This window comes from Chiloscyllium plagiosum, unplaced genomic scaffold, assembly GCF_037043375.1.
Source record: "Chiloscyllium plagiosum isolate Xiang-an unplaced genomic scaffold, Cpla_swu_hap1 HiC_scaffold_1, whole genome shotgun sequence".
Classification (NCBI taxonomy): domain Eukaryota; kingdom Metazoa; phylum Chordata; class Chondrichthyes; order Orectolobiformes; family Hemiscylliidae; genus Chiloscyllium; species Chiloscyllium plagiosum.
The window spans coordinates 54960251-54984157 of record NW_028270139.1 but is presented as its reverse complement, the minus strand read 5'-3'; the positions used below and the strand labels follow the sequence as shown (position 1 = coordinate 54984157).

The window sequence follows — 23907 nt, the reverse complement described above, 5'->3', positions numbered from 1 at the left end:
ATAGTCATGTTTTAGTGAATTCAGTTTTCAGTAACACTGAATTTTCTAAAACTCTGCCCTATGTATCTGTAATGCTTCTGCTGTATCAGAAGCACAAGAATACGTCTATCATGGGGAAGGTGCTAATATCAATCGTTAAGAGGTTGTAGTTGGGCATTTAGAAAACTTGGAGTAATGGGAGAGTCAGTATGGTTTTACTGAAGAGTAATCATCTTTAAATAATACATTGTGGTTCTTTAAATGAGTAACATGCTCTGTGGATTGGGGAGCCTGTAGATGTACTGTGCTTGGATAACCAAAAGGCATTTGGTAAGATGCCACACAACAGGTTATTGTACAAAAGAGATCATGGTATGGAAACATATTGACATGAATAGAAAATTGACATTGAAGCGAGAGAAGATTGTCATGAAAAGAAGACAGAGAATTGGGATAAAGGGGCATTTTCAGGAGGGCAACCTGTAATTAGGGGAGTGCCACATGAATGTGTACTGGGGCCTATATTATTTAATATATAATTCAATAGATTCAATAGCAGAAATGAATGTACTATTACCAAATTTGTCAATGACACATAAGGCAAGTACAGAGGAACCTCGATTATTCAGCATTCAATTTATCCAAATTTTGGATTATCCGGCAAGATCGCTTGCTTGGCTAAACTATGTTATCCCAATGCTTGGCTAAACTATGTTATCCCAATGCTTGGCCAAACTGTTATCTGGTATTCGATTATCCAAATGAAATACTCCCTACCCGTGTCCTTCGGATAATCGAGGTTCCTCTGCAGTGGGAAAGCAAGTAGTGAGGATTACGCAGTCTACTGAGACATGTTATATGAGTAGACAAAAACTTGGCAGGAACATTAATAGGCGAAAATATGAGGTTATGTACTTTGGCTTAAAGACATGAAGAACTGAATATTATTTAAATGGGGAAAGAAAGCAGAAAGGTGCAGCATAGACAGATGTGGGATTCTTGTGCACAAATCACAGTCAAATTCATGTTGCTTGTTGTCTGTGTGTCGTTTCGTGGCTAGTTGATGTTCATATATGCGGATTGTTAACTGTCTTCCTGTTTGTCTTATATAGTGTTTAGTGCAGTCCTTGCATGGTATTTTGTACACTACATTCGTCTTGCTCATGTTGGGTATCGGGTCCTTCGTTCTGGTGAGTTGTTGTCTGAGCGTGGCTGTTGGTTTGTGTGCCGTTATGAGTCCGAGGGGTCGCAGTAGTCTGGCTGTCAGTTCCGAGATGCTCCTGATGTATGGTAGAGTGGCTAGTCCTTTTGGTTGTGGTATGTCCTCGTTCCGTGTTCGATATACGAACAAATCAACAGAACACCCATGGGATCACCAATCTCGGGACTCATTACGAACGTGTCATCAACATATCTGACATAGCAGAGGCAGTTATGCAACATAGCAGAGGCAGTTATGCAAAGGTTAGAACAAACAGTCCTACCACAAATTCAACCCAAACTCTGGGTCAGATATGTTGATGACACGTTCGTAATCATTAAAAACACGGAAATAGAAAAAACACACCGGATCATCAACGCCACACTCACAGGAATCCGATTCATGAGAGAAGAAGAAAAGGATAGCCAACTCCCATTCCTAGACGTGATGGTACAGAGAACACCAAACGGAGAATTCACCACAAGGGTATACAGGAAAGCCACACACACAGACCAAGTCCTAAACTATGAAAGTAACCACCCCAACACACACAAACGAAGCTGCATCAGGACACTATTCAAAAGGGCCACAACACACTGCAGTACACCAGAACTGCAAAAAGAAGAAGAGGAACACCTATACAAGGTATTCGCCAAAAACGGATACCCGTGCAACTTCATCAACAGATGCCTAAGAGAAAGACCACGGAACGAGGACATACCACAACCAAAAGGACTAGCCACACTACCATACATCAGGAGCATCTCGGAACTGACAGCCAGACTACTGCGACCCCTAGGACTCATAACGGCACACAAACCAACAGCCACGCTCAGACAACAACTCACCAGAACGAAGGACCCGATACCCAACATGAGCAAGACGAATGTAGTGTACAAAATATCATGCAAGGACTGCACTAAACACTATATAGGACAAACAGGAAGACAGGTAACAATCCGCATACATGAACATCAACTAGCCACGAAACGACACGACCAGCTATCCTTGGTAGCCACACACACAGACAACAAGCAACATGAATTTGACTGGGACAACACTACTATCATAGGGCAAGCCAGACAGAGAACAGCCAGGGAATTCCTAGAGGCATGGCATTCATCCACAAACTCCATCAACAAACACATCGACCTGGACCCAATATACCAACCACTACAGCGGACAGCTGAAACTGACAACCGGAAGCGACAGGGACAGACCACTATAAACACCGGAGGAAACATCAAAGAAGCGCTTCGCAGGAGGCTCCCAAGCACTGCTGATGTCGCCTAGCCAGGGGACGAAACGTTTGCAACAAAAACTTCCAGCTCGGCGAACAGAACCACAGCATTGTTATCCTTTATTATAAAGGGAATGGTGTAGTAAAAATAGGTTTTTGAACAGTTTTCATTTCCTTTAAGGAAAGATATATTGTCATTGGAGGCAGTCCAGAGAAAGTCCACCAGGTTGATTCCAGATCTCGGGGGATAGCCTTATGAGGAGAGATTGAGTAGGTTGGAGAAGAGACTTATTGACGATAGAATACATGGAAGATTATTAGGGGATTTGACAAGTGAATGAAAAGAGGCTGTTTCCCTTTTCAAAAAAAATTTAGACCAGATGGCATCATCTCAGAGTAAGTAGTCACCCATTTAAGACAGATTTGAGGGGCGTTTTATTCTGAGGATAGTGTATCTGTGGAAGGCTTTACCACCCAAAGATTTCAAGGCTGGGTCATTAAGTCTATTCCAGGTTGAGATAAAAGTATTTTTAATGAGAAAGGAAATCGAGGGTTATGGGGGAAAAGGTAAAAAATTGAAGATGAGTTTTATCACATTGCCATGATCACATTCCTGAAGAAGGTTATACCCAAAATGTTGACTTCTCCACCTCCTGATGCTGCCTGGCTTCTTGTGTTCTTCGTGCCTCCGGCTTGTATACTTTGCATTCGAGCATTTGCAGTTTTTTTGTCTATGGTCACATTGAATGACAGAGCAGACTCAATGGACTAAAAAACCTACTTCTGCTCCCACACCTTGTTGTCAGGAAACAGTGTGAGCATAAATTAGTCTTTTTCTGCTTGGTAAGATGTGACAAATTAGAGTCCCGCAGTGATCTGTGCTGGGGACTCAGCAGTCTACAGTTTGTCTCAATGTATTCTTGTCTGCTTTTAATCAGCTAAAGTGGGTCAATACTACAAATGTGCTGGAGATTGGAAATAAAAACAGAGCCTGTAATACTTAGCATGTTAAGCAGCATCCCTCTAATTTTGTCAGCTGAAAACATCCACCTGAAACACTGTATCTCTCTCCAATGAGTCTGTCTGGATCAGAGCCAGTCTACCAGACAGAAAACCAGTTTATTAACTACTCAGTCTTACAGCTCTTTCCACTTCCAAGTGCTGCAGGTGCTTCCTCGGTATGTGCTCAGCCAATTAATAACCACTGCCTGTTTCTTCTTAACTTTATAAACATTAACAAGTTTAACAGTGTCATTAAGTGACATTAACACATGGATGTTGCCTGATTTGCCAGCAGTTTTCAGGTTTTATTATTATTAAACTGGAGCAATGTTTTTCACAGTAATACTGTTGAAAATGCAGAATTTTAAATTGAGCAACCTAGTGTTTTAATGCTACAAAGTTTATCTTTGGAGGCTTTCTATATTATTAAAAATGTTTGTTCCTTCTACAGATTGTTCGCAAAATTTAAATTGATTGTTGAAGATCACGAATAGTTTCTTTCAAATTTAAATTTTCTGTTCTTAACCTACCAGGCTAAATACCCTTGTTCTTGGTGGAGATTCTGGATTCATCGAATTATATGCATACGGAATGTACAAAATTGCAACAGTAACACAGGTATATTGGCTTAAAGTTTTGTGTGAAAATTTTAGAGTTACATGTCTTTAAACAGAATTTGTATGTTTTTTTTTCCCATTATGCTGAGATTACCTTTACAGAAATTAGCACTTGGAATCTTAGGAGAAAAATCTTCTGCTCCATGGGCATAATTACTGGAGTTTTTTGCTCAGGTCTTTTCAGAGCCAGAATTGCTCTAGTGTTGATTCTTACACTGATTTCTCGAAATGGGGAGAAAAGATGCCTCATTTTAGTCATATCTGTTGGCTACCTGCCAATCCATATCTTTTGTGATATTCAAGTTTTGTTTCTTCTCGGTAATCCTAAACATATATTCTTCCACTGCAATACTAGGGGAGATTGTTATGCCATGTTGGTGTGCCTTTGTCTCTTATTGAATCACTGCTTTCCCTGAATTTTTAACTCGGGATTAATCATTCCCTAAGCACAGATGACAGGCAACAGCTATGTACAACCACATTACTTCTACAAAACAATGATACTTGCGTTACTTAAAGGGAAGGTTATTGTTATTTTTACAAACCTTTCATATAACACTGAATTGGCTTTCTATAAGGAGAAACTTCTTCAGCCAGAGAGTGGTGGATGTATAGAATTCACTGCTACAGAAGGCTGTGGAGGTCAGATCATTGAGTATATTTAAGACGGAGATATATAGGTTCTTGATTGTCAAGGGGATCAAGGGTTACGGGGAGAAAGTGAGAGAATGGGATTGAGAAACTTATCCGCTGTGATTGAATGGCGGAGCAAACTTGATGGGCTGAATGGCCTAATTTCTGTTCCTATGTCTTACGGTCTTATCTTTGTTGCTTTTTCTTCTCATTTGTGATGTTTTGAAAGCACTTGACTTGTTACAAGCATAATTTCAAGTTGCCACAGTCCAGTTCTGGACGTGAGCAGCTTCCTGGACATAGCTCCCTACTTACTGGTTTAAGGGAAAGATTTAAGGAGGCAGAAGAGAGATGGTTCATCATGTAAGGTGATCTGACTGCACTATCCTTATCCAGCTATTCATGTATACAAATCAAATCACATATAACTCAGTTCCATTAAATATTCTTTCAGAGATTGTGACTGTCACTGGCTAAGGCAGTATCTGTTGTCCCAAATTATTTGAAACGATATTGATGATCCATCTCTGGATCCACTGCAGCGTATGTAGTGTCTGGACAACAATAATGCTATTAGGAAGTGAGTTCCAGGATTTTGAAAAGCAGCAGTGAAGAAATGGCAAAACAACTCATGTAATAAGTCATGATGATGCGTGACTTGGAAGGAGACTTGCAGGAGTTTGTATTTCTATGTATCTGCTCCATGTGTCCTTCGAAATAGAGATTGCAGGTTTGGACTGACCTGTTAAAACAATGTTTTACTATCCTTTTATTATTTGTATGTTTTTAGAAAACTTTTGGGTTCCGTTTTATATTAGCCGCCAGTTTCTTTTCGCGCTTTGTCTATGCATTTCTGATTGATTCTTTCAATTCTCTTCTGTACCTTACTGTAGCAGGTTCTCCGTTTTTTGTCCAATTATATTGTAATTGTTTCTGCTTCATCTTAATCTCTATTTCTTTCATCATCCAGGAAGCTCTGGGTTTATTTGTTGTACCTTTCCTTTGTGGGCGCATTAGCTAGACTTGAACTATCTTTTCTTTGAATGCAGCTCATTGTTCCATTACAGTTTATCTGGGTTAAATTCATATTTGTATTATTGAAGTTGATTTCCTCTGTTAATTATTTTTATTTTAGACTTCTGCTTATTCTTCTCCATAGCCAACCTACATCTTGTGGTACGCTAATCACTGTCCCTTAAATTTTTTTCCTGTTAACTTTTGATCTATTTAACCCATCTCATGACCAATAGCCAGGTTCAGTGAGTCCCCTGTATTGATGGACTGGAAGCATACTGCTGTAGACACGTCTCCTGAACACACACTAATAATTCCTACCTCTCTCTGCCCATAATACAATACTTTCTGAATCTATATAATTGAACTCACACCAATAATAGTTAATCTCCAATTCTTGCAGTAGTTGATGTGCTTCATTTTGCATACCTTTTCAGTTTCTAAATACTTCTGCTGAGAATTTTGACATTTTCATTTACTTTTACTTCCATTTAAGTTATACTTATGTAGGATTTCCAGTGGGAAAACCTCTTGTTCTTTCAAATACCTGTAAGGGAGGTGGTTGCCAGCAGATGAGGTTACACTTGTGATATATTTTCCAAACCAACCATTGATCCACCAACCCACATCAACAGAAATTGACTTAATGGATTTGTTTGAGAAACTGTGCTTCCAGCGACTGCACTTGAGGCTCTTGTGGAACAGTGATAATGTCTCCAAGTCTGAACTAGGAGGCCAAGATTCAAGTCCTACAGTTCCAGAGAGTTTCATAACATGTCTGAACAGATTGATTACAACTATCCAGAGGCTGCATTTCCTGGTGAGGCTGTCAACTGAATATGCTGAATATTCCAATCTGGCCTACATATAGATGAGCTCCAGCAGTATTCCTCAATTTTCCAGTCTTGGGCATTTTCTAGGAAGTCACAAGGGACATTCAACAGAAAGCCAGAAGGACTATTGCAGATATGCAAAGCAGGTGGTTGACACATTGATTTCAAACACGTCATTCTTCAATTTATGACTAGCCAGAAACTGCATTAAAGTGCTTTTCTCCTGACCTCTCAACATATTTGATGCCACCGATGTAGGTTGTTGAACTACCAGTGCAGTTCTGGATATATTGATAAATTGTTAGGAGTGCTGCATGTTCAGTATGCAGCTTATCTGTGGTTCTTGCAATAGAATTCAGTTTAGGTAGATACTCCAGCCTGCATAAATGATGCATTTTCTGAAGGCAATTCACTGTACCTCCAGAATAAAAGGATGGAATAAAAGGATCAGCTTCTAGGCAGGTAAAAGTTCTCACTGAAATCTTGACTAATAACATTTTTAAATAGTTACAAGCGTTGGCAGATAGCCAGTGCAAAGAAGTATATGCGGCAATCAGAATTAATGCTTATAAGCATGCAAATCGACAGTTGCCTCCGGTTTGAATTCCAACATTGTTTGGCAAAACATAGGAACAGAATTCAGAACAGTAGAAGACCATTTAGCCCTTCAGACCTGCTCTATCATTCAATAAAATTAAGGCTTATTGGATTATGATCTGTACCTTCCTGAACCCCCGCCTCATAACATGAAATGAGAGAGAGAGAGAGAGAGACAAATGAATGCATGGCTCCGGTGCTTCCATGTTGTGGGAGAAATTTGTTCTTATTTGTGAAACACTGACATCACGACTGGAGAATTCCCCACTGTCCATATCTTTGGGAATTACCATTGACCAGAAGCTCAATTGGATGTGTCGTCTAAGTACAGTGACTACAAGAGAAGGTCAGAGGCTAAGAAAGCTGACTACCCAACCTGTCCACTATCTACAAGGCACAAGTCAGAAGTGTAATGGAATACTCTTCATTTGCCTGGATGGGTGCAGCTCCAACAGCATTCAAAAAGCTTGACGCCATCCAAGACAAAGTAGGTTGCTTGATTGGCATCACACTCACAAGCATCCACCCTCAACCATTAAACATTCAGTAACAACGATGCGTACTATTTATAGGATGCAGTGCAGAATTTCACCAAAGATCCTTAGCACCCTCCAAACCCACAACCACTTCTGTCTGGAAGGGGAAGAGCAGTAATAAATGCAAGTTTCTCTCCAAGCTACTTGTGTGATATGGAAATATATTGCTGTTCCTTTACTGTTGCTGGGTCAAAATTCTGAAATTCTCTCCCTAAGGGCATTGCGGGTCAAGCTACAGCACTTGAACAGCAGCGGTTCAAGAAGGCAGCTTTTCAAAGTCTGCAATGCATGGGCAATAAATAAAGGCTAGTCAGAAACGCCCATGTCCCAAATGAATTAAACAAAAATCTGTACCAATGGGATTGTCTCCATCTGATCTATGCAGAGGCCAGTGTTCTTGCCAACTGCATAACTAAGGAAATAGTGGTTTGAACTAATAGTAGGAGCAAGGGATCAAACTTGGGAAGACGTAGTAAATCAGTAAATAGAGCCAAAGCCATTACGGAGATATAGCTGCAAAATGGCTTGGGTTATGACCTAAAATTGAAGGTACAGGACATTTAGGAATGATAAAAAGTTAGGAAAAGGTGGAGGGATGGCTTTGTTAGTTGATGTTGTTATTAGTACAGGTAGTTGAAAAGTGTGGTGCTGGAAAAACACAGCAGGCCAGGCAGCATCCGAGGAGCAGGAGAATCGACGTTTCGGGCATAAGCCCTTCTTCAGGAATTAGTAAAGGTCGACAATCCTTTAACCAAAACCCTTAGGACCAGCTGTCGTTTGGATTTTGAAATTTTTCGGATAAAGGATTAATTGCCATTTTCATAGTAAAATAAAGAGCAGACCCACCTGTAATTACTACAAGCACTGAGACAGAATTGATACCTGCCAGTGCTCGGCAACGCCGCTACGTAACTTCTGAGTGACGTGAGTTGAATGGGTGTGGAGTTGCTTAACTGTTTGCATATCAAACAACTTTGTTAATGAGACAAAAACTTCGGATTTCGGAGTTTTTCAGATTTTGATTCAAATTCGGGTTTGAACAGAGATAAGAAATGACAAAGGTATGAAATAAATTGTGGGATTGGGAGAGACCACCAAAAATAACACACAAAGGATGGGAACATAAAAAATAATGAGAGCTTATCAGTAAGGCATTATAGAGCTCTGAGACAAAAGGAGATCTGTGTCCTAGTGCACAAATGACAAAAGGTTAGAATGCAGATTTGCAAACGTTTAGGAAAACTAATTAAATGTGATCGTTTATCACGATGAGAATAAAATGGAGAGGTTTGAAATGTTGTGCACAACATTTGTCATCTTATCTATGAAAGGACATCATGAGTTTGAGGCAGTTCAGGGAAGGTTTACCGACTAACACTTAGTCTGAGTGGCTTGTCCTATGAAGAAAGGCTGGTTCAGGTCAGGTTTGCGTTTATTTAGAAGAATATGAGGCTAATTGATGGAAACACACAAGATCCTGAGGTGCCTTAACAGGGCTGATGTAGACAGGTTGTGGAATCTGGAACTAGGGGTACAGTTTAAAAATTAGATATTACCCATTTAAAACAGCAATTCAGCAAAAGAAAGGTCTCTTGAACCTAATTAGTCTTTAGAATTAGATTCTTGAATATTTTAAGGCAAAGATAGATTATTGTTCAGCAAGGAAGTTAAAGGTTATTGGCGTAAGCAGGAATGCAGATTTGAGATTACAATCAGATCACTAATGACCTCATTGAAGAGCAGAGTAGGCTTAAGGGTTTGAATGGTCTGCTCTTTCTTATTCAGGTATATTTCATATCTTCATTATCTAAAAGAGAGTACCTTCTATTCTTAGTGTTCCCTCATTCTACTCTCTCCTACAAGAGAAATTATCCTCTTGGAATCCATCCTGTCAAGTTCACTTAGGCTCTTACATCTTTCAATAAGATTACCTCTCATTCTTCTATGTTTCATTGGATAAAGACCAAATCTGGTCAACCTTTCAACATAAGATAAGTCCCTTGTCCCAAGGATAAGTTATTTTGTAATATTTAGCTCGCTTTAGTAGTGTAATAGCTCCCTTTAGCCATTACCTCTTCAGAAAAACCTTAATGAAAGTGTTAAACACAATTTCCCTATCACAAAGTCAAGTTGACTCTACTTGATTGCATTATGATTTTCTTAGTATCCTGCTATAACATTAGTAATGGATTCTAGCAATTTCCCTAAGAGCAGCTGTTAAGCTGTCTTGCCTGTAGTATCTAGCATCAACTATATTTAATGATATAGAAGTGACGTGGAGCAATGAAAAGGCAAGGGCACCCAATGGCAATTAGAAAGTAACATCATGAAGTTGTCTATGGGCTACTAGACTCTTTGATGCTACCTTCTACGTATTCAGTCTGTCCAAATTATGAGTACTACCTTTTGGCCTAACTCAACCTTATCTACATTACCAATTCCAATATTTCAACTGCTGGACCTTGTTCCTTCTGAATGTTGAAACATTATCTGATAGCGCAGCAATATATCAAAACTTGGCAATCAAAGGAGGACATTAGAGCAAATAACATAAGCATGTTTTGTGAACAATAAAATAATTTGTGAGGTATTCTGATTAGGCAAAAATGGCTAGTTTCTTTGTTATAAAATATTTTGTTTTTCCCATGTATTTTGTAGAGAATACTTTGTGTATTTAGTCAAATATAAATTGTGAAACATATCAATGTTGGATGAATATTAACTTCCTTTTGAAGGTTGCAGGCCGCTGTCTGGATCTTTGTTTGTCCAGTGACCTGAAAGCTTTGTCCATTCTCACAGAAGTTCAATTGTCCAAGGAACCAGAACCAATTATCAGCTATTTTCAAGTACGATTTTCTAACCTTTGGTCAGAAGTATGTGTAATGTCTAAGCTAATAGATTTAAACCTGAATGATTCATCATGAAAGATTGCTTTATAATTATGTACTTTATTTATGTAAATAATATCTAAAATTCCTCTGAACTTGCAATAGGAAGCCATTAAAGTTTATTAGGATATCACATTCATTGTGCTACTGGAATTTTTATTAATCTATAATTATTTGATTGAACATTAATTATAGCATTATGTACATTGAAGGAATTAATTCACCAAAGTTTTAATTTTGAGAGGGGATGTTGACTTTCTAACCTGTGATCTTATAATTTGTTTACATAGTTGGATACCACTTTGCTATCGGATTGTTTGCCTGAGGTAACTCGCATGGCCCGGAAATTCACCCATATCTCAACACTGCTCCAGGTACACACAGTTGTAAATGTGCACTGGTTGGGAATCATCACCTTGGAGATTAATTATTGAGAACATTGAATTTGTCTGACTGTCCATATGATTTTCTTTTTGTCCATTGCCTTGCACTGGAGAATTTACTAATCGCAACACATTGTCACAGGCAGAAAGGATTTTACTTTGAACCAATCAGAGCTCAAACAGAAAAATTGGGAGTTAAAAATAATGTTTTGCTTGTTTTCAACAACCATCTCATCTTGTGACTTATTTGAGCACAATCACCTTACAGACCCAGAAGTTCCCAATTCAGTTCTTGAGTATGTGCTGAAAATTCACTGCAATTGTCCTTGATGCTTCTGGCCTGAAGAAGAGATAGAGGGAAAACAAATAATTCAGAGTTACTGCTCCTCTGGTCTTTCCAAAAAGCTGAGTGTATGTTTGGCTTATTGTAAAATGTTTGGCTTCTGCAATGATAGTTTCCCCTTCTTTAACCTGTTTAGAAAACATAAAAAGTAGGAGTAGACTGTTCAGCCTTCAAGTCGGTTCCGCTATTCAACGTGGTCGTCCAACTCAGCATGCTGTTACCACATTCTCCCAATGTCCTTTAATCCCTTTAACCCTAAGAACTATATATAACTTCTTCTTAACTACATTCAATATTGTGGCATCAACTATTTTCTGTAGCAGAGAATTCCACCACATTCTGGTTGAAGGAATATCACCTTGTCTCAATCCTAAATGGCCTAAGCCATAGTCTTAAACTGTGACTCATGGTTCTGGACTACAAAATCATGGCGAACATCCTTCTTGCATTTATCTTGTCTGATCCTGTTGGAATTTTATAGGTTTCCATGGGATTCTCCCTCATTCTTCTAAACTTCAACAAATATAGTCCTAACCCAGTCTCTCTCTCTCTTCATACATTGGCCTTACCATTCCAGAAATCAGGCTGGTAAACCATTGATGCTTTCACTCCATGGCCAGAACATCCTTCCTCAGATAAGGAGACCAAAACTGCACACAGTACTCCAGGTGTGGTCTCACCAAGGCCCTGTACAATTGCAGCAAGTCATCACTGCTCCTGTACTCAAATTCTCTTGCTATGAAGACTAAGGTATAACTTGTTTTTGTCATCATCCACTGCACCTGTGCAGTTATTTTCCATAAATGGTGTACAATGACACCCAGGTATTATTGCAATCCCCATTTCCCAATCTGCTGCCATACATATAATTGCCTATGCCAAACTTCATGCACAAAGGGGCACTTTAGCGCATTCAAGAAACTGCTCATCTTGAGTAGTGGTATTGCTGAAATGCAAGAACATTTTCATATTTATGTAACATAAGCTAAACCTTAAGAAGAAAACAACATTGTTCGTTTTCAGTGCTTTCAAGACTTTCATTCATGTAATTATGTTTAGGACAACTGATTTTTATTTATTGTTGAAGGAATAATTGATCTTAATAGGCTTTTTATTGGAGGTTGAGAGTTGAAACTAGATCCAAGTCTTTACCCTGGTGAAATGCCACAGGATAATCTGTAATTTCAACAATGATTTAGTAATAAGGCAATATAATTATGAATACAACACTGAATTAGTAATAAGGCAGTGTTGTTAAGAATGGAAGTCTCAGTTTTCCTTTGCTAAAAGTTTGCCAGTTTCATCTTTATCATATGCATGTGGGAGTTTCTGATTTGATAGTCAAAGCCATATTAATTAATAAATGGATTACTTGCATTGACCCCTGGACTACTATATAATACTAGGGAATTTATAAATTACTAGGTTGGATAGTTTAATAATTAATGAATTGTTAATAAAAAACCATTAACCTTGGTTGTCTTCATTTTTTTTAAACTTACTTGTGTTTTTTTTAAATTGATAGTACCAAAAGCTATCTTTGGCCTGCATGTGTGAAGCATGGGAGGATATTTTGATGCAAATGGACTTAAGACTGACAAAGTTTGTCCAGGTCAGCTGTGATATAGATAACTCTATTTTAGTCGTACAATGTATTATATTTTTGTTTCTTACATGTTCTATAGTTCTTACAGTGTTTTTTAAGAGCTTTCAGGTTTAAAAGGCATAAAGTAACTCAGTGACTAGAGTTGCATTTTTCTGTCATGACCAGCTTTTCCAAGTATGCAGAATAACTTCTGTGATGAGGTGACTTCTATTTGTTGATAACACTTTACATTTCTGTTGTATAGGCATAAGTTGAGACAATAATTTTTCATAGGGGAAACCAATGGCCTAGTGGTATTATCGCTACACTATTAATCCAGAGATAATGTTCTGAGGATGCATCCCTTTGAATTTGAACTGATTTACAAGGGTGTTGCCACGGGTGGAGGATTTGAGCTACAGGGAGGAACTGAATAGGCTGGGGCTGTTTTCCCTGGAGTGTCAGATGCTGAGGGGTGACCTTATAGAGGCTTATAAAATCATGAGGGGCAAGGATAGGGTAAATAGACAAAGTCTTTTCCCTGGGATAGGCGAGTCCAGAACTAGAAGGCACAAGTTTAGGGTGAGAGGGGAAAGATATAAAAGGGACCTAAGGGGCAACTTTTTCATACAGAAGGTGGTGTGTGTATGGAATGAGCTGCCAGAGGAAGTGGTGGAGGCTGGTACAATTGCAACATTTAAAAGGCATCTCGATGGGTATGTGATTAGGAAGGATACTGTTGGAGGGGTGGGGGACTTGCCAGGGGTCGGGCACAGATCTCTGACACAGTGTCTGTCTCAGTTGCTCAGAAAAGGGGAGGGAAGAGGAGCAGAGCATTAGTCATTGGGGACTGCATAGTTAGGGAGACAGACAGGATGTTCTGTGGTAACGAGAGAGACTCGGGTTGGTGTGTTTCCTCCCAGGTGCCAGGGTTTGTGATGTCTCTGATCGGGTTTTCGGGACCCTTGCAGGGGAGGGGTGGAGCCCCAATTCACGGTGCACATAGGCACCAATGACATAGGTAGGAAGAGAGATGGGGATTTAAGGCAAAAATTCAGGGAGCTAGGATGGAAGCTTAGATATAGGACAAACAGAGTTATCATCTCTGGTTTGTTGCCTGTGCCACATGATAGCGAGGCAAGAAATAGGGAGAGAGATGAGTTGAATACGTGGCTACAGGGATGGTGCAGGAGGGGAGGGATTTGGATTCCCGGATAATTGGGGCTCTTTCTGGGCTGGGTGGGTCCTCTATAAACAGGAGGATGGTCTTCACCTGAATCAGAGGGATACCAATATCCTGGGGGGAAAATTGCTAATGCTCTTCTGGTGGGTTTAAACTAATTCAACAGGGGGATAGGAACCTATATCGTAGTTCGCGTATAACGAAAATTGAGAGTAAGGAGGTCCGAAATAAGGTTTCAAGGTCACAAGAGGGCATCGACAAACAAGAAGTTGGTTTGAAGTGTATCTATTTCAATGCCAGGAGCATCCAGAATAAGATGGGTGAACTTGCAGCATGGGTCAGTACCTGGAATTTTGATGTTGTGGCCGTTTCAGAGACATGGGTAGAGCAGGGACAGGAATGGTTGTTGCAGATTCCGGGATTTAGATGTTTCAGTAAGAACCGAGAAGATGGTAAAAGAGGTGGGGGTGTGACATTTTCATCAAGGACAGTATTATGGCTGCAGAAAGGACATTTAAGGACTCGTCAACTGAGGTAGTATGGGCTGAGATTATAACTAGGAGAGGTTACTCTGTTGAGAGTTTTCTATAGTTCCTCTGAAAATTTCCAGAGATGTAGTGGAAAAGATAGCAAAGATGATTCTCAATAAGAGCAAGAGTGAAAGGGTAGTTGTTAAGGGGAGCCTTCAACTTTCTAAATATTGACTGGGAATACTGTAGTTCAAGTACTTGAGATGGGTCTGTTTTTGTCCCTTGCGTGCAGGAGGGTTTTCTGACACAGTATGTAGACAGGCCAACAAGGGGCGAGGGTATATTGGATTTGGTACTGGATAATGAACCCAGACAGGTGTTAGATTTGCAGGTAGATGAGCACTTTGGTGATAGTGACCACAATTCAATTATGTTTACTTTAATGTTGGAAAGGGATAGGCATACACTGGATGGCAAGAGCTATAGCTGGGGGAAAGGCGATTACAATGCGACGAGACAAAATTTAGGATGCATAGGATGGGGAAGGAAACTGCAGGGGAGATGCACAATAGATATGTGGAGTTTATTCAAGGAATAGCTACTGTGTGTCCTTGATAAGTATGTACCAGTCAGACAGCAGGAAGTTGTTGAGAGCAGGAGCTGTGGTTTATCAAGGAAGTTGAATCTCTTGTCAAGAGGAAGAAGAAGACTTATGTTAGGATGAGATGTGAAGGCTCAGTTAGGGCAATTGAGAGTTGCAGGGTAGCTAGGAAAGACCTAAAGAGAGAGCTAAGACGAGCAAGGAGGGGGCATGAGAAGTTGTTGGCGGATAGGATCAGGAAAAACCCTAAAGCTTTCTGTAGGTATATAAGGGATAAACAAATGACTAGAGTAAGATTACGGCCAATCACAGACACTAGTGGGAAGTTGTGCAGGAGTCAGAGGAGATAGATGAAACGCTGAATGAATATTTTTTGTCAGTATTCACACTGGAAAAAGACAATGTTGTCGAGGAGAATACTGAGAAACAGGCTACTAGACCAGATGGGATTGAGATTCGCAAGAAGGTGGTATTAGAAATTCTGGAAAGTGTGAAAATAGTTAAGTCCCCTGGGCTGGATGTGATTTACTAGATTACTAACAGTGTGGAAACAGGCCCTTTGGTCCAATAAGTCCACATCGACCCGCTGAAGCGCACCCACCCAGACCCATTCCCCTACATTTACCCCTGCACCTAACACTATGGGCAATTTAGCATGGCCAATTCACCTAACCTGCACATTTTTGGACTGTGGGAGGAAACTGGAGCACGGAGGAAACGCATGCAGACACGGGGAGAATGTGCAAACTCCACACAGTCAGTCGCCTGAGGTGGGAATTGAACCCGGGTCTCTGACGCTGTGAGGCAGCAGTGCTAACCACCGTGCCGCCCTTTATCCTAGGATTCTCTGGGAAGCCAGGGAGGAGATTGCCAAGCCTTTGACTTGTTTATGTCATCATTATCTACAGGAATAGTACCGGAAGACTGGAGGATAACAAATGTTGTTCCCTTGTACAAGAAGGGGAGTAGAGACAACCCTGGTAATTATAGACCAGTGAGCCTTACTTTGGTTGTGGGTAAAGTGTTGGAAATGGTTATAAGAGATAGGATTTATAATCATGCCAAAAGGAATAATTTGATTAGGGATAGTCAACTTGGCTTTGTGAAGGGTAGGTCATAACTCACAAACCTTATTGAGTTCTTTGAGAAGGTGACAAAACAGGTGGATGAGGATGAAGCTGTTGATGTGGTGTATATGGATTTCAGTAAGGCGTTTGATAAAGTTCCCCATGGTACGCTACTGCACAAAATATGGGGGCATAGGATTGAGGGCGATTTAGCGGTTGGATAAGATTTTAACTAGCTGAAAGAAGACAGAGGGTGGTGGTTGATGGAGAATGTTCATCCTGGAATTCACTTATTAGCGATGTACCGCAAGGATCTGTTTTGGGTCCGCTGTTATTTGTCATTTTTATGAATGACCTGGATGAGGGTGTAGAAGGATGGACTAGTAAATTTGTAGATGACGTTAAGGTCGGTAGAGTTGTGGATAGTGCTGAAGGATGTTGTAGGCTACAGGGGGACATAGATAAGCTGTAGAGTTGCGCTGAGAGGTGGCAAATGGCGTTTAATGTAGAAAAGTGTGAGGTGATTTACTTTGGAAGGAGCAACAGGGTGCAGAATACTAGATGAATGGCAAGATTCTTGGTAGTATAGATGAGCAGAGAGCTTTCGGTGTCCATGTACATAGATCCCTCAAAGTTGCCACCCAGGTTGATAGGGCTGTTAAGGCATACAATGTGTTAGTTTTTATTAGTAGAGGGATCGAATTTCAGAACCATAAGTTCATGCTGCTGCTGTACAAAACTCTGGTGTGGCCACACTTGGAGTATTGCGTGCAGTTCTGATTATTGCATTATAGGAAGGGTGTGAAAGCTTTGGAAAGAGTTTGGGGGGGGGATTTACTAGGATGTTGCCTGGTATAGAGGGAAGGTCTTATGAAGAAAGGCTGAGGGACTTGAGGCTGTTTTCGTTAGAGAGAAGCAGGCTGAGAGGTGACTTAATTGAGACATATAAGATAATCAGAGGGTTAGATTGGGTGGACAGTGAGAGCCTTTTTCCAAGCATGGTGATAGCTAGCACAATGGGGCATAGCTTCAAATTGATGGGTGATAGATATAGGAGAGATGTCAGAGGTAACTTCTTTTCTTGCTTGCAACAATTGTAGCCGTGTCAACTTTATGGGCATTTAAATGGTCATTGGGTAAGCATATGGGCGAGTGTAGGTTAGATGGGCTTCAGATTGTTTTCACAGGGTGGCGCAATATCAAGGGCCAAGGGCCAGCACTGCACTGTAATGTTCTATGTTCCAAGGGTTTAGAGGGATATGGGCTTCTATTAGTTTATGCTGGCTAAAATTTCCACAGTCCACTGTTTTCTCTTTTCATTGTTAGTGATTTTTGACTGGAATTTGGAGATAGTTTAGTTTTGCTAAGTCATTTCAATTGATATGTAATAACCTGGGCTGCTGACCGAATCTTTGATGGTTGAATATATATCACAGAATCCTAAATGTTACTTCTTTTGGTTTTAGGAAAAGAGCACAAAGACTTCAGTGCAAGAAGAGTTCATGGAACTACTGATGTGGGGTAAGGCGAGGTAAGAATATGTTAATAAAATCTTGTATAATCATATGTAAGTGTTCCTTATGTTTTGTTCTCGAGAAATTTCTCGAGAAATTGGATAAGTTTATAAAAGTGGAGGACTGCGTGTTGTCAGACTTGCATGTGATATCAAAGCCTGTGCTTGTGGATATGTTGCCATGGGGCAATAGGAGGGGTCCAAAGTTAGAAATTTGGATGACACCAGAAGTGATTGAATGATCAGTGAAGCCATCGCAAGTGAATCCTTAGTGATGATCAGATATGTAAAACTGGAATCAGCTGAGTCAAAAACCACCAGTGACAGTGGAGTGATGTTCGAGGACAATGACATGGTCAGCCTTTTCAGAGGCTGCGTATATTAAAAAGTATGAGAAGGGATAATTCCCTTTTGTCACAGTTATGTTGGATGTTATTTCTAACTTGGAGAGTTATTTTGGTATTGTGGCAGGTGCAGAAACCCATTTATGCATGGTCTTCCAGGAAACTTTGGAAATGAGTTTTGAAAACAACAATATGTTCAAGTACTTGGGTAAGAAAAGGGAGGGTGAAGATGGATGCTATGGTTTTTAAGGATGATGAGTTCAAAGTGTTTTTTTGAGGAAAGGGATAATGATAAATTCAAAGCAGAAAGGAGAAAACAGCAGCAATTGCAGAAGAAGAATTTGTACCAATGCCAGCTAAGATGGGAACGAATCTGGTGATCAATAGTTTGTGGAAATTGGTGCAGAGGATTCATGGACAAATGATCTCTCAGGACAGGAGTGGAGATCAGAGAAGAAAAAAACAGAGAACAGTGCAATTTCAGGGCCATGATTGGGCATGCCTTCAACAAGGACAGCTAGATAGGCCAGTGGAGGGGAGAGAATGGCATGACCTAATGATTGTATGATCTTGACCTCAGTGATAAAGATGTCCAAGAGCTCCTCTCGCATCGCCATAGGTAAAAGTAGAGTGTCTGGCCTATTGGCGCTTTATGTGGGCGCATCTTGTGGCTGTAAGAGCTGCTCCTTTTTGAAGTATTTTAGGTGTCGGAGGTGATTTCCTTGAATCCCAGGAGCAGCAATTACTGTTTTATAAGCTGTTGCATTGTTTTGGAAATTTGAGGAAAAAAGATCAAAACAGTGACACTTTTAAAAGGAGGAAGACAGGCAAAAGGAGGAAGACAGACAAAAGGCTGCGACCACGTGGTCAGTGAGGGAGAGAGACAGAGACAAAGAAACCTACACTGCTCACTGACACAGCAGTGAATCTGCACAGTTACTGCCTTTGCTGTTTGAGTTCATGTATCTTTGGACATCAGAGTGCATTGAGGAAAATTGACAGACAGCGAAATTCACAGCTGACCTTGGAGGAACCTGCATGACAAAGCTCACAGCACAGGGACAATAAGTGCTTAGTTTTTGCATGTAAACTTGCTGTGAATCTAGAGTAGTGAGTAGAGTAGGTTCTTTCTTGATTATATGTTTTATTGAGATCTGTCTTTTGATTAAATTTTAAAAATATAAGCCATAAGTACTAAGTTAGTCTGGAGGACTTTGTTTTTAGAGCAATAAGACAATGCTATTTTCTGGGTCTGTAGATTGTGAAGGGGCAAAGATGGCCTTTAGTAGAGTGATGTGCTTTTCCTGTCAGACGTGGGAGTTTAGGGAGAGTTTCCATTTTACTGATAATTATGTCTGAGGAAGTGTCCTATCAGACTGCATGGATCAGTTGGAGTGGCAGATGGAGGCATTGAGGAATTTACAAGAGCTGAGGGTGTATTGGGTGGCAGTTTTAGAAAGGGAAAAAAGCTGCAGATACTGTCAGTTAGATGGGTTAACTCCAGGAAAGGTAGGAAGGGTAGTGCAGGAGTCTACTGTGACTATCCCCATCTCAAACAAGTATCCTGTTTTGAAAAATGTAGGGGGAGATGGACTCTTAGGGGAATGTAGCACGCACAGCCAAGTTTCTGGTATTGGGACTGGCTCAAATGTAATGAGGGGTACGTTGGGTTTCAAGCAACCAATTGTGATAGGGGACTCGCTAGTCAGAAGTACAGACAGACATTTCTGTGGCCAGCAGCGAAAAATCAGAATGTTGTGTTGCCTCCCTGTTGCCAGGATCAAGGATGTCTCAGAGAGAGTGCAGAATGTTCTCAAAGGGGAGATGGACCAGCAGGAGGTCATTGTACACACAGGAACTAACGATATAGGAAGGGAGAAGGATGAGATTCTGAAGGGACAATATAGAAAGTCAGGCAGGAGTTTTAAAAAGGAGGTCCTCCAGGGTAGTAATATCTGGATTACTCCTGGTGCTGCGAGCTAGTGAGGGTAGGAATAGGAGGATAGAGCAGATGAATGCATGGCTCAGGAGCTGGTGCTGGGGAGAAGGATTCACATTTCTGGATCATTGGAATCTCTTCTGAGGTAGCAGTGACCTGTACAAGAAGGACGATTGCACCTGAATTCAAAGGGAATTAATATACTGGCATGGAGATTTGCTAGAGCTGATCAGGAGGATTTAAACGAGGAAGGTGGGAGGGTGGGACCCGGAGAAGTAGTGAGGCAAGAGAACAATCTGAGACTGGTACAGTTAGGAAAAGGAGTGAGTTAAACGGTCCGGGCAGGAAGAAACAAAGCAGAGAACAACATAGGATTGATAAATTAAACTGCAATTATTTCAATGCAAGAGGCCTAACAGGGAAGGCAGATGAAATCAGGGCATGGTTAGGAACAGGGTACTGGGATATCATAGCAATTACAGAAACATGGCTCAGAGATGGACAAGACTAGCAGCTTAATGTTCCAGGATACAAATGCTAGAGGAAGGGCAGGAAGGGAGGCAAGAGAGCAGGGGGAGTGACATTTTTGATAAGGGATAGCTGTACTGAGTGAGGGTGTTTCTGGGAATACATCCAGGGAAGTTATTTGGGTGGAACTGAGAAATAAGAAAGGGATGATCACCTGATTGGGATTGTATTATAGACCCTGTAATAGTCAGTGGGAAATGGAGAAACAAATTTGTAAAGAGATTTCAATTATCTGTAAGTAGGTGGGCGGCATGGTGGCACAGTGGTTAGCATTGCTGCCTCACAGCGCCAGAGACCCGGGTTCAATTCCCGCCTCAGGCGATTGACTGTGTGGAGTTTGCACATTTTCCCCATGTCTGCGTGGGTTTCCTCTGGGTGCTCCGGTTTCCTCCCACAGTCCAAAAATGTGCAGGTTAGGTGAATTGGCCACGCTAAATTGCCCGTAGTGTTAGGTAAAGGGGTAAATGTAGGGGAATGGGTCTGGATGGGTTGCGCTTTGACGGGTCGGCGTGTTGGGCCGAAGGGCTTGTTTCCACACTGTAAGTAATCTAATCTAATAATATGGTAGGGAATTTTAACTTTCCCAGTATAGACTGGGACTGTCAATAGTGTTAAGGGTTTAGTTGGAGAGGAATTTGTTTAGTGTGTACAAGAAAGTTTTCTAATTGAGTATGCGGATGTACCTACTAGAGAAGGTGCAAAACTGGACCTACTCTTGGGAAGTAAGGCAGGGCAGGTGACTGAGGTGTCAGTGGGGGAGTACTTTGGGGCCAACGACCAGAATTCTATTAGTTTTAAAATAGTGATGGAAAAGGATAGACCAGATCTAAAAGTTGAAGTTCTAAATTGGAGAAAGGCTAATTTTGACAGTATTAAGCAAGAACTTTCAAAAGTTGATTGGGGGCTGATGTTCGCAGGTAAAAGCGACGGCTGGAAAATGAGAAGCCTTCAGAAATGAGGTAACGAGGGTCCAAAGATAGTATATTCCTGTCAGGGTGAAAGGAAATGCTGGTAGGTGAAGGGAATGCTGGATGACCAGAGAAATTGAGGTTTTGGTTAAGAAAAAGAAGGAAGCATATGTCAGGTATAGACAAGAGAGATTGAGTGAATCCTTAGAAGAGTATAAAAGCGGTAAGAGTATACTTAAGAGGAAAATCAGGAGGGCAAAAAGGGGACATGAGATAGCTTTGGCAAATAGGGTTAAGGAGAATCCAAAGGGATTTTATAAATACATTAAGAACAAGATGGTAACTAGGGATAGAATAAGACCCCTCAAAGATCAGCAGGGCAGTCTATGTGTGGAGCTGCAGGATATGAGGGAGATACTAAACAAGTATCAGTGTTTACTGTGGAGAAAGACATGGAAGATTTAGATGGTGACATCTTGAAAAATGGCCATGTTACAGAGGAGGTGGTGCTGGATATTTTGAAATGCGTAAAAGTGGATAAATCCCCAGGATCTGATCAGTTCTACCCTAGAACTCTGTAGGAAGCTAGGGAAGTGATTGCTGGGCCTCTTACTGAGATATTTATGTCATCGATAGTCACAGGTGAGGTGCTAGAAGACTGGGGGTTGGCTAATATGGTGTCACTGTTTAAGAAGGACGGTAAGGACAAGCCAGGGAACTATTGCCCAGTGAGCCTGACATCCGTGGTGGGCAAGTTTGTGGAGGGAATCCTGAGGGACAGGATGTACATGTATTTGGAAAGGCAAGGACTGATTAGAATTAGTCAACATGGCTTTGTGTGTGGGAAATAGTGTCTCACGAACTAGATTGAGCTTTTTGAAGAAGTAACAAAGAGGATTGATGAGGGCAGAGCAGTGGATGTGATCTATTTGGACTTCAGAAAGGCATTGACAAGGTTCCTCATGGTAGAGTGGTTAGTAAGGTTAGATCTCATGGAATACAGGGAAAACTAGCCATTTGGATACAGAACTGGCTCAGAGGTAGAAGATACAGGGTGGTGGTGGAGAGTTGCTTTTCAGACTGGAGGCCTGTGACCAGTGGAGTGCCACAAGGATTGGTGCTGGGTTCACGACCTTTTGTCATTTATATAAATGATTTGGATGTGAACATAAGAAGTATAGTTTGCAGGTGACACCAAAATTGGAGGTGTAGTGGACAAGCAAAGAAGGTTACCTCAGATTACAATGGAATCTTGATCAGATGGGCCAATGGGCTGAGGAGTGGCAGATGGAGTTTAATTTAGATAAATGAGGTGCATTTTGGGGAAAATAAATCTTAGCAGGACTTATACACTTAATGGTAAGGTCCTAGGGAGTGTTGCTGAACAAAGAGACCTTAGAGTGCAGGTTCATTGATCCTTGAAACTGGAATCACAGGTAGGTAATTTAATGAAGAAGGCATTTGGTATGTTGTCCTTTATTGGTCAGAGTATTGAGTACAGGAGTTGGGAGGTCATGTTGCGGCTGTACATGACATTGGTTAGGCTACTTTTGGAATATTGCATGCAATTCTGATCTTCCTATCAGAAGGCTGTTGTGAAACTTGAAAGGATTCAGAAGAGATTTAAATGGATGTTGCCAGGGTTGGAGGATTTGAGCTCCAGGGAGAGGCTAAACAGGCTGGGCCTGTATTCCCTCAAGCGTCGAGGCTGAGGGGTCATCTTAGAGCGGTTTATAAAATTATTTTAAGGGCATGGATAGAATAACTAGCAAGGTCTTTCCTCTGGGTTAGGGGAGTCCAGAACTAGAGGGCATAGGTTTAGGGTGAGAGGGGAAAGATTTAAAAGGGACCTAAGGGGCAACTTTGTCATGCAAAGTGGTGCGTGTATGAATTGAACTGCCAGAGGAAGTGGTGGAGGCTGGTACAATTGAAACATTTAAAAGGCATCGAGATGGGTATATGAATAGAAAAGATTTAAAGGGATAAGGGCCAAGTGCTGTCAAATGGGACAAGATTAGGTTAGGATGTCTGGTCAGCATGGACAAGTTGGACCGAAGGGTCTGTTTCCATGCTGTACATCTCTATGACTCTATCCGGCAATGGATGGTTAAACAGTTCACGTATCATTTCAGGTTTACCTCTGTTATACTTGAGAGCACAGAGGTGAACTGTGTACCAGGGGAACTGCAAGGGTGTGAAAGCTTTTTTGGGAAATGTGAATGAAAGTTTCTTAAGATACTTGAGTGAGAGTGAATTCTCTAAACTAGAAGCTACAGAATTGTAGCAAACAATGCATGAAGGGCTGGACAGTTGGATTCTTGAAAGTTCATTTGTAAGCAAGTGCACAGCTTATTTTTTCAGTGAATACAAAAGGAAGAGGTGTGTTTGGGACATGGAAGAATGACATAAGTGAATCAAACCAGGAAAGTGATTTCATTTTCTCATTGACTCATATATGGGCTGTGAGCATCACTGAAAAGGCCAACATCTGTTGCCACCCCTG

The 23907-nt window shown here is 40.9% G+C and overlaps 1 protein-coding gene across 6 annotated transcripts in view; it reads left to right on the top strand.

Annotated features, from left to right (window-relative positions):
* anapc4 (anaphase promoting complex subunit 4) overlaps window positions 1-23907 on the top strand; it is a 99835-nt gene that overhangs the window by 19807 nt on the left and 56121 nt on the right. For all 6 annotated transcript variants that reach the window (XM_087986918.1, XM_043700575.2, XM_087986935.1 and 3 more), the window contains 5 exons: window positions 3956-4040; window positions 10388-10498; window positions 10831-10914; window positions 12792-12878; window positions 17639-17703. In XM_087986918.1, coding sequence (XP_087843044.1) covers window positions 3956-4040; window positions 10388-10498; window positions 10831-10914; window positions 12792-12878; window positions 17639-17703 — 432 coding nt within the window. The remainder of the gene's footprint in view (window positions 1-3955; window positions 4041-10387; window positions 10499-10830; window positions 10915-12791; window positions 12879-17638; window positions 17704-23907) is intronic.